This window comes from Pholcus phalangioides, unplaced genomic scaffold, assembly GCF_987345545.1.
Source record: "Pholcus phalangioides strain wild (caught in Gottingen) unplaced genomic scaffold, Ppha-v1.0 ptg000008l_1, whole genome shotgun sequence".
NCBI classification, from domain to species: Eukaryota; Metazoa; Arthropoda; class Arachnida; order Araneae; family Pholcidae; genus Pholcus; species Pholcus phalangioides.
Genome location: NW_028301601.1, coordinates 23,695,085 through 23,710,523, shown reverse-complemented (window position 1 = coordinate 23,710,523; position 15,439 = coordinate 23,695,085). Strand labels below are relative to the sequence as shown.

The 15,439-nt window shown below is 41.3% G+C and overlaps 1 protein-coding gene across 1 annotated transcript in view; it reads left to right on the top strand.

The window, feature by feature from the left end:
• The first annotated feature begins 647 nt into the window (after positions 1-647).
• Positions 648-15,439, top strand: part of LOC149084049 (uncharacterized) — a 33,650-nt gene continuing 18,858 nt past the window's right edge. The window contains exons 1-3 of the mRNA XM_089235440.1: positions 648-764; positions 11,725-11,864; positions 12,951-13,012. Coding sequence (XP_089091566.1) covers positions 11,732-11,864; positions 12,951-13,012 — 195 coding nt within the window. The 5' untranslated portion in view covers positions 648-764; positions 11,725-11,731. The remainder of the gene's footprint in view (positions 765-11,724; positions 11,865-12,950; positions 13,013-15,439) is intronic.

Genomic DNA, 15,439 nt, shown 5'->3' with positions numbered 1-15,439 from the left:
AAATTACGAAAATTCGTTCATTTTTACAAAATTAGGTATGAGGTCGTGGGCCACGCCAGGGCCACATCTGGCCCGCGGCACATGGGTTGAGCATTTAAAGTGTGATGTGTTGGAAACAAAATGCACACACATAAATTTTTCCATTCTTCTGAGTTAAGCTGAATATATATTTTAGGGGTTAAGCCAAGAATCGGTATCACACACTTGGTTCCTATTTGCAAATGACGGCAGGTGCGTACATTGAAGAAGCATCATGCGGTTAGAATACGGCCTATTGTATGGGAACACTCACATTATATTGTAGTACATAGAGCATTATTGTCGTATCGTCGAATTGCTTAATAGAACGTAACCATTGTGTGTGTGTGTTCCGTCGATTCAACATGAATAGGGCATCATTTTCAATGCTCGTCGGCACCGATGGCCGGATATTGTGTCATGACACCATGGTAGAGATTACATAGGAAAAAAATATATGCACACACATATAACGTTTGAATTCAAGGAGGAAATTACGCGCAACGGTTATCACAGGATGTGCTTTCATGTCCAAATCATTGGACACTCTTTTTTTTTTCTTCCTCGATGTCCATTTCATTCAGGATATATATTTGCCATATTATTCATTCATTATCTCTTCGCAAAGTTTGATCGCGTCTCACCAGGGGAGGAGGAGGAGTCCACACCATTCGGTATAATAGTCGTCATCAGAGAGATTTCCTTTCATCAAATTCTGAAGGAGTTGCGACCAGTTGACATCTCGGGTAAGTAAAAGAATTTTTGACGTTAAGGTACGTAATCAGCAGTTGTCGTGGGTTTAATTAACACGTTGCAATATTTAAATGAAAAGTCGATACTATTGCGTTATCTGGAGTTTTAGAAAACATCTCCGACAGATCGCTCCGAAAGACACCATGTTGAGCTCTTTGGGTTCAATTGTACGTATTATTTGAGCGAAGTGTCAATGTTTACTAACATTCCCATAGGTGGTAGTGTCAGTTGTCTAGAAAGACGACTTAAAACCCATAATTTTTCACAGCCTGAAGTGGAAGAAATTTGCAATCTCACCTTCACATGTATCTCACAAACAGCCTTCAGTTTCGATGACAAGTTTTACACCCAGACAGATGGTCTAGCAATGGGCAATCCCATCTTCGCCGATTTTGTGTGATATATATATGGACGACTTTGAGAGTAAGCTATTGAACGTTGTGCCCTTCTCATTTTATCGAAGATACGTGGACGATACTTTTGTGCTTTGGGACGGCTCTAAAGATGACTTGGAACAATTGTTACTCGTTATGAATGACATAGACCCTCATGTTCAGTTCACAGCCGAATTTGAAACTAACAATGAACTCTCTTTCTTGGATGTGTTAGTAACGAAACAGAAATCACAGTTCCAAACCTCGGTCTATCGTAAGCCTTTCGCGGTCTCATTACCACCTCATTTCAGATCTTGCCCTCCCATGCAACGGAAACTTTCGGCTTTTCGCACCTATGTAGCGAGAGCATTTAACATCTGTTCAGATCGGAACACATTAGACCATGAACTTGAAACCATCAGAGCAATTGCGATAGACAGGGGGTTCAACACCAAGATCGTTGACGTATTAAGTAGAAAATTCTTGAAACCGGCACGAGGGACCACTCCAGAAAATATTACAGAGTGACCACTCAGAGAAAGTGTAGTCATACCCTACGATCCAATGCTCTTACTGAAGATCAAACCGATTCTTAAAAAGTTTAATCTAACAACCATAGATGTGCCCACTAAAAACTTTGGTTTCATGCCCCCTAAAGATGCTATACCGCAGAATAAACAATGGGGCATTTATTACATTCCATGTGGTGATTGCTCTCTTGGGGGAGGGGGGGGGTTCCAAAATGGGTCAAAGAATGGGCCTAAATGCAAATCCTTGCACAAGGCACAGAGATGGTTAATTAAAGCGCTGTCCGCAGGCCCGTCTTTCACTCCGAATGCGAAATAAGATACAGAATGCACCTGATTTTTTTTTTAACGAATCATAAAACCAGAAGCATGTTTACGGGGAAGAGGAGAGGGCTTAGCGGGCTATGACCCAGGCGACAAGTTCGGAGAGGCGGTAAGTTTGAGGAATTATGTGTTCAAGATAATTTGTAGAATGGGAGAAAGGGGCAGTTCAAGTATTACGTCAACATCGATGGGGGGGGGGGTTTGGATAATGCTTACGTCATCAACCACCTTTTATGAAAACATGAAATATTTTTAATTCCATCTTACTCGGTGCGTCAAAAACGAGAAAAACCTTTCAATAGTTTGTGGGCAGTTGAAGTAACATCCCACCTATTGATAAGTGCCCTACAGAGCCACTTTAGAGATTTCTAAATGTTTCACGGATCCAAGTGATCTGGGGGGGGGGGAAAGAGAGAGCCCCCCCCCGTGTACGTCTCTTATCCCACCAATATGCGTTAGGTTTCAGAGGGGCAGAGCTGATGACGAAATTTTGTTGACATGGGGGGGGGGGGGTCAGCGTTTTGCTGACGGGGGGGGGGGGGTCAAATATGGCTAAAAATTTTCTTACGTAATACCTGAACAGCCCCAAAGAGACAATTTTTACAGCCTGAATATAACCTCAAATCCGCTTCTGACTAGACAGCGAGGGACTATGCAGGGGCGTCTCTTGGACCGTGCGACCGAACGGCCGCTCTATAGGGGTTGCCAAATCGGAGTTGAAAATGCGGGAGGGGGGGGGGAGGGGAAGAACGTGGGCAGATAGTTGCTAAAAATAGCTTCTGCGTAGGTAAAGAATTTTTTCTCGAGCTGACCTTGGGACTAAGTCAGGGAATGACCAACCTAGTTGCAAGCATGTGAGTAACCAAAAGAGTGACTTGGAGAACACGGGGCCACGTCAGAGCGTGACCAAAAGAATAGTTTGGAGATCAAACTTGGCTTAAGATGTTTTGGGTTTTTTTTTTTTTTTAAATATATTTTCAGACAGTTTTTCTTTCATGTCAGTGCTTTCGAGAGAACGGAACCGTGGCCATTGCCTTCCAGAAGGGGTGGGGGCTGATAAGGTTGTAGCCCAGGACTATTCTCATCACTTTGTCTTTCCACACAATAGAGGGGCTTTCCACAATAGAGGAGAGGAGAAATTCCACTATAGAGGGGCCCGTGAAAGTCTGGCTTGGGGGGGGGGGGGGTCCTCAAAGAATCCCTTACTATGGGTCTTGCTGCAGTATGTGGAGGCCATGAGGATTGGTCAAAGCGTGTGAATATGTGTGAGGGGGGAAAAACCATATAAACATATACGGATGAAGAGGTCTATGTACCTTTAATAATTAATTATTTTTAATTAATATTTATTTAATTAATTTTTTTTTTCTGGAGAGGAAAATAACTCCGAAAACGGAAATGAAGACAAAAAGAGGAGACTTCTCAAACGTATGAGGACGCTCTAAATCAGTGGTTCTCAACCTGGGGCCCATATGACCCACCCTCCTTGTAGTCCTGGGATATAAGGGTGGGGCAGTCGGGCTCCAGGACTTACCATCGTTTTTTGTTTTTTCATCATATAGATTCACTATAGAAGTAAGGGTAAACTAAGGGAACTAAAGAACTAAGGGTAAGTGAAAAGTCTGATTTCAGGCCCACCAAGGATCTCTGCCTAGGGACCTTGCTCCCCCCCCCCCCACCAATAAACTGTGCAAGAAGGCTTAGTCCCCCCCCCCCCAAAGAATTCATGGGAAAACGATGTAATTGTATTACACAATGCATGTCCCACATGGGTACGATTTTGGTTATGGTCCCCTCCCCAATAAACTATGTAAGAGCCCCCCCACCCCACAAAGAATTCATGGGAAAACGATGTAATTGTATTATACAATGCATGTCCCACATGGGTACGATTCTGAATCTCGTACACATGGAACGTGCATCAACTATGCTCAGGAGAGAACCACTACTATATCAAGTGTTAGCTTCCCAGGTATTACCGCGGTGGAAAGCGATGGATTCCGGGACTTTTTATTGTTATAAGGCTGAAAGGCTATGTAGGATTTTACAAGGGATCTATGAAACGTATTGTACATTTAAAAAAAGCCGTAATTTGTGATATAGACCAAGGGTGCTCAACTTTTTGGAGAGTGTGCGGGCCATTTCGTTGGCTTGGAAACGTACCACGGGTCACTTGAGTAATGGGAAATGTGCATCGAGCCACTTAGGTGATCCGAAAATGTGCAGCGGGCCACTTTGGTGAAAATAGAAATGTGCCACGAGCAAATCTAAGTGGTTTGGAAATGTGCTTCGGTCAATTAAATTATTTGAAAATGTGCCAAGAGTGACTATATTGATGTATAAAAATGTTATTAGCCGCTTTAGTGGACATTAAATGTGATTGATCTGGGAGCGTGCCGCGTGACACTCGAGTGCTCTAGAAATTTACCAAGAGCCACTTGAGTGAACTGGATACATTCTGCGGGTTCACTCAAATGATTTAGAAATGTACTTGGGGGTCACTTATAAGTGATCTAAAATATGTGCCGTTGGCAGATTAAATGATCTGGGAATGTGTCACGAGCCCCTTAAATGATTTGATCATCTTTCGTGGGCCCCTTGAGTGGTTTGGCAATTTGTCGTGTGCCACATTAGATCTATGTCCACACTATGACCGACAAACTCAGACGTTGTTGAAAGTGGTGGCCGCTGACGTCATTGCAGTCCACAACGACGTAAAAATGATCCCCGGACGCGCTCGAAGATACCAGGTATGCTTTTGAATGTCTGCCGCAGCGACGACAATCTGCGCTGTGAGATCCTCCGGTGGTCAGATTGGGTGATGCGATCAACTGACATCTACCTTTCGTCTCCTCTACACTCACAGTCTGCATGCGTTTCAGCCCTCTCAACGACATGGTTTGCGACATCCTGTTCCGTTGCAATTTCTGTTCCTCTTGATGCCTACTAACAACCCTCTGAGGAGTTTGTCGGTCCATTAACAGAACACCCTGTATAAGAAACAAAAACAGTTGCCCCCCCCCCCTCTCTCCCATTTCACCGATACTCGTTTACCATACGTCCCGTTCTACCAAATGAGATGTACGGTCACCGTACTTGCAAACGGGACTTTTCGGATACGGTTATCATTCAGTTATTATTATCAGAATCTCCAAGTCCCGATGCGATCACATTAAGCAGCGTGGATTATATATTCAAGTCTCACTACTCAACTTCCCACTGTGTAATCTCAATGCACGCTGCTTCTCTGTTACTGTTCGAATTAACGTTCTCAAACAGTCACATTTTTGTCAAATGGCTTGTATGTTGCATTGGTTGATGGCTGTCTTCCTGGGGAGAACGACGCGAGTAATTCGAAACTTGCGGGCACGGGGCAAGGGGAGGCACCACTATAAATCTTTGCTAACTTTTCCGACACAACTCTGCCTCTTTTGAGGGAACGGAAGTAAGGTGCTTTGCATCAGTCCGGGGTTGTGAGCGGTTCTATCTATCTATCTATCTATCTCAAATAGTCACTCGTTACTCGCGCACTCAGTGTCACGATGTACCTCTCCCTATTCAGTAGCTGCTCAATGGGAGAGGGGGGGGGGGTCTTTATATCACATAATTAATTTCGTAATCAATAACCCTTATATTCTCAATATAAAAAAAGAAAACATTAATCGAATTAAATACAGTCAAACTTGGTTAAGTCCAAAGTCACTGGAAAAAGTTCGAATTACACAAAATTCTAATTATGCAATACACATTATCTATCCTGAATCAGTAAAATAATTACAAATTTCAACTTAAGCATCAATATTCACATACGATAATAATAACTATTAATTACTAAAATTGGATCATCAGTTACGAAACTGTTTAGTATCGATCTTAATCTGATCATGTTTCATCGAGAGAGATGCTACAAATACGGGACATCACCACTTTCTGCCAAAAATATTCTAAACGGAAGTTTGCTTTTAAAACAAAATATCACAAAATTAAGAAAGTTGAAAAATCATTTCTATAAAAAAAAATTGGGATGGATTATAATTAATTACAAACTTGAGGGAAACTGGTGCTGACATCTACCGACGTGTTATAAATACCCGGGCAAATTTTTCACAGGAGGGCAATATTGATCCAAGATATATTATGAACAAATTAATTCAGAAGTTAATAATATTAATTTATTGTTTGAATAATAAAAATGATCTAAATTTAGTTATTGATGGAAATTAACATTAATATTTTCCATTTAAACTACATTTAATAAATGCTGTATGAGTAGAACTATAAAAGCTATACATCGCTGCTAAGGGCAGTCTGTAAGTCGTCAGGCAGCTCCTGTGGGCTGGGCAGCGACAAGCAAAAATTACATTCTATGTATCCGTAAATTGATAACGTATGGTACCGCTAACACATCCCTTCGACTATATTGTACATTTATCAAACCATTGACTTTTTGTCATTAACGGATGCTAAGGATCTTTCTATAACATAATTGTTATCAATAATCCTCACGTTCTCAAGATCAAACAGTAGGATTTTAGTTACTATAACCGAATATGGTAAATAACCGCTTAATACATAAAATTGTAGTACAAAAATAAGGTGTGCGTGAAACCGGTGTCATAAATATGGGGGGGGGGCATCATTATTTCTTGCCAAAAAATGTTGCCAGTTGTCTTCGAAACTCCCAATTATTGCTAAGTAATTTATGAATTACGCAAATTATCTTGATGCCTGATTTCAGTATTTGAATCAAAGCAGGCTTCGTTGAAAAAAGAACAGGACATTTTTAAAGGAATTTTTTTAGAAAAACAGAAGCACGAGCGAGACGAAAAATGTGTCGCAATGTCCAAGGCCGTCACGTTTTCATCGACATTATAAGCAAAGTTCATTGATATATATATATTTTTTTTTTCAAACCGAGCACAACTCAGGTCTATCGCCATAGGCAATTTACTACCTAGTGAGTTGTGCCGGAAGTGTAAGTGTGTGTACCTAGCAGTCTGAGTGCGTTTCTAGTGTTGTGTATGATTTTTCAGTGCTGCCATCTATATCTCAGAAGTGAAGTGAGTGATGTGTAGTGACTGAATATTTGTACTGTTTGTAGGACTGTTGCTCTCTGTGGCGAGACTTTTTAACGGGGAGATCGGCTCGCATTTGCGCCTCGAAGTTGGGAACCACAGAAAACCAACTTCAGCCGACCACCACTGTGGTGACGGTGGGGCTCGAACCCGGGTGTTGTCCATAGGACTCAGCCAAAGCCGCAAATTATGGATATCGCTGTATGACCGAGTTCGACTGTACTTTAATGTCATTCAATGGCTCATAATATTTTATGGCTCGGTGCGGCTGTTACCCGCGCGTCAGTAACCATAAAAAAATTTTCGGATGGGGGAAGACTAAAGTTACTAAAGTTAGTAAACCATGTTACATCCGATAGAAATTGGCATTTTCGAACGTTTTCTAACTGTTTGACCCAGGGAGAGAAGAATCAGGGGGTCAGTGAGAACCAAAAGTGTGACTAAGAAAGTGCAACATTTGGAAGTAATGCGGGGGGAAAATAATGTGCAGCCCAACCAAGATTTAATGAATCAGACGAAAAACCTACGTTTTTATTCGTTGAATAGAGAAAAACCTTTATATTGGTGTTGAGATTAATACGTTCAAGTAAACACACAAAGACTTCTGAAGAAATTCGTTGACGGGGTGTCATTGCGTAGCACTGACTATCGCCAAAATAGTATTTATTTAATCCCTACGCATACAAGCTGTTGGCGATAAATTTGAGTGAGCTACAGGGCATACATGTTTAAAAGACACTATTTTTTAAAGTAGCCTACAGGTGAAACCAGTAATAAGAAAATTGTGGAGGACTTCATGAAGTGAGGAGGGTAATTTGTTTCGGGAGGAAAAAAATTAGTTGCACATGTTGCCACCAGAAGGCATTTTCTTAAGATAACAATTTTAATAATTGTTAAAACTTTTACAATTGTTACTGCAACAAAGCACGTCCCACATGATGGCCATCATTTTCAGATACCATGTGAAATCGCAAGATGGCATGTTCCACAACTGACCGAAGTGTGTGCGGGGAAAGGTTCAGCATCTGCTGCCTTTAAGGTGAGGTAAACTTCTTGCATTGTCACGACTTTTTCAAAAGCCCCCAAAACCAAAAATTACATGAATTAAGGTACGGGGATCGGGGTGGCCATAGATTAGGGAAGTGCCGTCTGATGATATGTTCTCAGGGCCACAACTTTATATTTTCACTCGGGGCAAGCCGGGATTTTGGCGCCCCTTGCACGTTGAGGTAGCAGTTAAAGGATGAATTCGGCGTCCCTCCTGGTTCAGCGCCCGAAGCACCAGACCCCGCCTGCTCCACCCCTAGTTACGGCCCTGCACGTTCTTCTGTAGTTTTAAGAACATTTTTTTAACACGTACTGCAATGTGGGGGGGGGGGAAGCTCCGTCTTGCATAAAGATTGTGACTGCAAGGCAGTGACGTGCTAGCAGAGCCGGAACAAAATTTCGTTCTGTAACAGCAATGCATATCGCTTCCCGGTGATCGAACATGCCACTGGACCTGTAGAACGTAGCTCTTCGTAGAAGTAGGCACCGAGAATAAACGATGCAGTAAATCCACACCAAACCGTCAATTTTGGTGAATGCAACGGAACCTCTAAGATAGCGTGCGGGATTTTTTGGTTCCCAGTTAAGATAATTCGGCAGTTACGAGTACTAACTGCACCATCCAAGTGAAAATGCGCTTCGTCTGTCCAGAGGATATTCCAAGGCCACTCTGAATCGACCTCAACGCGAGCTAGAAACTGCAGCGAGAACCGGAGTCGAGCGTCATAATCATGTGGAAGCAACCGCTGCACAAGTGGAAGTTTGTACGGATAATATCGGAGGATATTCCGCATGATCTTATGGGTAATTGAACGTGGCCTATCCGACGCCTGTGCTACACGCCCACAGAGTCTTTATATCTATAGTCTATGTAGAGAGTTATATCTTTAGTCTATGTACACGCCTGACAGTGGTGCTTCCACGAGAATTTGAAGCTCTGTCTTCTTCCAGCTGAAGCGAAACCTCCTGTACAGCGTCTATAGAAACGGATTCTTCCTCTTCCAGGACGAACAACAAACGATCCTATGGTTTCAAATTTCGTTATCATACTCTGAAGGTTTTTAACATTCATCGGACCTTTTTTCGAATCCTCTTCCCAGTCCGACATTTCCGTAGAGCAGTTACTGCGGAATTGCTATTTTGGTTAAAACAATTAGGACCAAGAAAGCGCGATCTCGTAAACTCATCGTCATTGTGAGCAGCAAACACATTGGGCAACAATATATCCGCGAATGTTTCTAGGTTTTATAACAGCTGCTGCGTGACATCACATAAATTTACACGTTTACTACAGGCATTCAGAGTGAAACACCCTGTGGTGACGACATGTGCAACTAATTGTTTTCTCCCCGGAACAAATATACATTCCCACTTCATTAAGTCCTCCACAAAATTTCACACTTTTCTGATGAATGGTTCCGCCTGTAGGCTTTAAAATAAGGTCTTTTAATTATGGACGGTTTGTATATTAGAGGTATAGGCCGTAAATATGGTAGCCTTGTTCGCACGTTAAAAAAGGAAGAAGGGGAAATAAAGAAAAAAACAGTATGGGTGGGGAAGGTATAGTACAGGCAATAGATAATTATCAAGGAAACAGTTATTTTCCGGATATTATGCTGAGGTGAACTCGGAAAGAAAAGTCATCGCGTCTTCCGCCGGGACTCGAACCCAGGCCCTCTTGCATACCAGGCAAGCATGCTACTATCTACACCACTAAAGACATGAGACAGAGAGCCTGGGTTCGAGTCCCGGCGGACACGTGATGACTTTTCTTTACGAGTTCACCTCGGCATAATATCCGGAAAATAACTGTTTCCTTGATATCTCGAGCTCAGAAAAAGCCATCTACCTCTCTTTAAATAGATAATTAGATAAGAAGTTACATAGAGATAAGAGATGTACAGTAACCCTTGTTTTTTCGTCCTCACCTACGTGTTTTCTTTCTCACTTCCATGATTTACAGTACATAATAGAAGAATGAGTTCTGAGAAGAATACATTACATGTGGGGGGATGCCATGGAGAACATGATGGGAAAGCTGAGGAGAACAGAGAGCGAGAAAACACACAACTTTTTTTCCATAGGGTTACAATAAAGCTTCTCAATGAGAAAAAAAAAAAGAGGTTGAAGAAACAGTGAGCTGTATTGAATTTATTCCACTGGCGTTTGGACGCAGTATTACGTCCCTGATCGTTAAGGGGTTAAAAATGTTGATAAAATTTGCCAGTTCTCTTGCCGAAAGTGGTCTGAAAATTGCTAATAAATCAGTCTGAAAACATTTGGCGATGAATTAGGATTAATTTAGGGTTACCAGACTTATCTTCGTTTTTAGTCCCCTTCTCTCACTTTATGCTTCCTGATGCATTTTTTTTAGATTCCACGTTTCCTTCCTCATTTTTAGGTTTCCGGTATTGTTTTCGTATTTTCTGCGCAGGTATAAAATTGCATGGCGACGCCTGCGCCCATCTTTATGCTTGTCTATGCGTTTTTTTCTACATCCTCATTTCGTAGTTTCCGAGAATCTGATAAAACCCCAATTTATTATGAGGTCATAATTTCTTGATTGATGATGATGAGGGAAATATTTGTGCTGTCATCTATCAACACACAGTCGAATCCCGTTATAATCAACTCCAAGAGACCGGAGAAATAACTTCGTTGTAACGAAATTTCATTATAAAGGAATTCCAGGAATTTGCATTGTTCCTATGTAAACTTATCTGGTGGAGGGAGGGATAAAAAAGTGTTCGTTAAAACGGGATTTTCGCTATAACGGCATTCGTTAGAACAAGATTTTCGCTGTAACGGTACTCGTTAAAACGAGATTCGACTGTATTATATATATATATATATATATATAGTGATTTCGTTATTTATGGAACGGTTTTTAGCAAATAATTGTAGAAATTTCGTCAATTCCCACATGAATGAATGCCTGATTCTTTGGCTGAAAATATTTCATCGAGAAAGATACGGGGCATCGAAATCCCAGGCTGTGGTCTCCGGCACTTATGTGCCACTGGGCGCGCACGTGCAATTTTTCTCTCTAGTCATTTGGTTCAGCTGTCCATTTCAGTCAAATGTCTTGTACGTTGCATCGAGTTGATGGCTGTCTTCACGGGCGAGAACGACGCGAGTGATTCGAAACTTGCGAGCACGGGGCAAGGGGAGCCACTTCTATAAATCTTTTGCTAATTTTTCCGACGCAACTCTGCCTCTTTTGAGGTAACGGAAGTAAGGTGCTTTTCATCAGTCCGGGGTTGTGAGCGGTTCTATCTATCTATCTACGGGGAATCGGGATCAGACTAAACAACGTCACATTCTCTCTTATTTGGCTTTCTGCCATGCAATATTATAATCTTAATTCAAATCGAACGATTTTTCTCGTTTTGAAATGCATGATGGTTCACATACTGACCTTTCGCTTATTTGATGCAAGTACGGTATGTACCGGGCCATGAAAAAATGGAGGCTGTTGTACAAAATATATATGTTTGGCAACCATAAAATACGTTCTTTAATTTATAAAACATTATTCACTTGATGTGCAAGAAACACAATGTCCCAATGGGGGAAAAATCACCCTTTTCTGCTCTGTTTATCCAGCAGGGACATGGACAGAAATCTATTCATTTCCATGATTATGGTAATCGCAATCTCGACGGTCATGTCGAAAGATGTCGCTCATGATGACGACGATGATGATGATGATGAGCACAAAGACAAATGGAGGAAAGTGTTATGCGGTGAGTATATAAGAACCATTTATTTCTGATATATTTACTACTGTGTCGGACCCGTTTATAACGGAAAATATTCGGTGTACGTGAACTTCGTTACATCCGTACCCTCTTAGTAAGCGTAGATGACCAATACGAAATTCACGGGAAATGGGGGGGGGAAACTTTACATGTGAAAATTCGTAATATCCGTGTTCGTTATAAGCGAATCCGAATGTATAATCTATTATCAATGTAATAATACTGCATCGAAACCCGTGGCCCCCGACTATGGAAAGTCAAATCTGACTATATTTCTTCGATGTCAAAGTGGAACAGCCATACAACCACTGTCAACAGTGTTCAACCACGACCAAGTCATCACATGAATTGAGTCAGCCGTGGTTCAACCATGGGTTAAATCAGTGTTTCCCAGCCCTTTTCAGCATTTGTTCTCCCTTTGGAGAATGTTTTCTTCTCGTGGCCTCCTGTTTTATCCAGGGTTCGTAACCCCCCCTCATCCAAGAGCAAGGTCCTTTCTACTTCTCGAATTGAATTTGATCGAAACAAAATTTTATAAATAAGAGCGATTTCTGGAACCCTCGGCCAGTCACGGACCCAGAAGGTGGGTGATCATCCCTCGCAAGAGCCGTATGGGGGGGGGGGGGAAATAGGTCTGCGAAAAATATGGAACGATCCAACGAACCTACAGAAGAAATCAAACCCCTTCCAGACACACCACCCTGGATCCACGTCCACCCTGGTCTAAAGCTCGATGAGTTCCCTTCTTGTGGGGTTATATACATGGCCGTCTTAACATCGTAGGTCCCCCAGACATAATGATGTTCTGGGTTCCCCATACTTAACTGGAAGTGACAGCCATGGCCCTCAAAAAGACGCCAACTCAGAACCAAAAATCGAACAAGTGACCAAACAACGTCCCATTTCTTTTTTTGTATGGGGAAAAGCAGACAGAGCTCCAATCCTTGGCCTGGGAGGAATCATTATTGTTTTCACATTACAAATTGACTATAGAAAGCCCTTGAATGTGTAGGGCACCTATACATGATCACTCACATATCCCCCTTTTGCAATTTCTTTTACTTTTCACAGATGAAGACAATTTCAAAATGAGCAGGGAACTTTCAACCTGCTTCAAGATGGAGCCGAAAGTGGTGAGTTTTTACTGATTCATAAATAATAAAATACAGTCGGCCCCGCTTAATCTGATATTAATGATTCCGGCACACAATATCCGATTAAGCGGGGGGGGGGGTATCCAATTAGGGGCCGTTACAGTGTTACGTAAGCAAATTTTTAGCCATTTTTGACCCCCCCCCCTTGTCAGCAAAATTTCGTCATCAGCTCTGCCCCTCTGAATCCTAACTCATATTTTCATAAAGGGTGGTTGATGACGTAAGCATTATCCAAACCTTCCCCCCCCCATCGATGATAACGTAATACTTGAACGGCCCCTTACGCGGGGAAACAAGTCAGTCATTGTAGAACGTTAATATAGTTTGTATATTGAAAACTGATAAGCAATCAATATTAACAATTTCACGTACAAAGTTTTGGCAAGAAATTAGGATTATTTTCTAATTAACGAATCGGCGATAAAACTGGTAACCTCGTCCTAACCTAGCCAAACGTTGGAAGAAGAAAAGGAAGGGGGAAAAGGAAAAATATATATAAAAGAAAAAGATGTGTAATAGATATAAGGTAGATAAAAGAGTTTTCTTAACAGTCCTCTTTTCACCCTTAAACAACGTGTTCGCTTTCGCTTTTACATGCAGAGTAGAAAGATACGATATATATATATGTGTTGGGATAAAAAATCATTAACGAGAGTGTACAGAAAGAAAGGAGGGAAAGAAAGAGCAACCTCCGTAAATAATAGGGTTGCTAAAAAAGCTTCACGATGGTGGAAGAGAGAGGAAAGGAAAACACAGAGAACTCGTTTGAATTTATTCCACGGGTGTTTGGACATAATATTATGTCCGTGATCTTAAACAGGTTAATGATGCTTCTAGAATAAACCAGACAGAAAAATGAAATGAAAATTACAGTTAATTATACAATGTGATCGCACACCTTTTCTACTTTTCATTAGAGAAGTTATCGCCCTCTATTGGCTAAACAGAGAACAAAGATAAAACAATAAAACGTACGCATTGAAGACAACTTGAATACTTAGAGGCCAGTGCCTACTCACAAATATATTTACATTTTTTATTAATTTAAATGGTCTATTCAATTAAAACATTATGCGTATAGTTGTTGCTATGTATGAACAGTTGACGTGGATATTTAATTAATCACAACAAATTTTTCTTCATGATGACTAATGTACCTATTTCTTCATTCCGTTCATATGTCTATGAGAAGGAATAACAGACAATTACTTAGAATCGTGTACTTAATTTTTCAATAAAAAAAAATCCTAAAATTTTGATTCATTTATTACCAGTTTTTGAAATGCAATTTTTTATTTCTATTTTTGAAAAGCTCTTATTTGAATTTTTTTTTCCCGTGCAATATATACATAGTCTAGTTTTTGGATAGATTATTTATCTATGTAATTAGAGTACAAGATCATGTATCTAGATATCACTATATTGCTGTTGCATCAAGCCATATCATTGGTGATATTCTGTAAAAAGAAAGGGAAGCAAAACTGCTCAGCACTGTGGACGGAGGCTTTGTTTCCCGTCACAGTGAAGGCGTTGTATATATTTCGTACGTACTGCGCATTTAGATTATTCGAATCTTCCACCTCAACATGCCAACTTCATCTTATTACTTGCCACACAAGTTTTCTCCTCAGTTCTTTTGAAATCCCAAGCTGCGGTCTCCATCCCTTATGTGCCACTGGGCACACGTGCAATATTTCTCCCTGGTCATTGGGTTCAGCTATCAATTTTACCCACGTGCGGAAGAGATGCATTGTCCAGTGACAATCTTGACGGATAGCGCATCTGGCCTCCTAGCCATACAAGATCCTCGTTCACCTAACCCTGACGTACGAAGTATTCGTCTTATCCTACGCGCTCGCGACAACATAAGATTAGTCTGGGTCAAAGCGCACGTAGGTATTACTGGAAATGAAAAAGCGGATCAACTTGCCAAGGAGGCGACAACATTAAAAGACTTGGTTGTTCTACCTTGGCCGAGGAGTCATGCCCGCAATATCTTGAAAGACAGAATGCTTCATCTTTGGCAAGTTGAACGGAACAAGAACTCAACGAAAGACGCCTCCAAGATACAACGTCGAGTGGCCTTGAGCAAGTGTGTATGGCCGCGAACCAAAACGATTCTTTTAACTGAGCATGGTCCATTTCCGACATACTTGCAGCGCTTTGGACGATCATCTCACAATGCTTGTAAGGATGGTGCTACGGGCTCGCTATGGCACTACGTCTGTCAATGTCAGCCACACATCAGCGTTTCATTTTGGTCAGATGTCACAAAGTCAGATGACGGCATTCAAGAGAAGAATACTAAAATGTCCGATGAACTTCTCGCGCATTCAAAATTTGATTCAATTTTTAGGCCGTAACATATATTTGCTGTACGACAAGAAGGGTGGACTACGGAAGAAG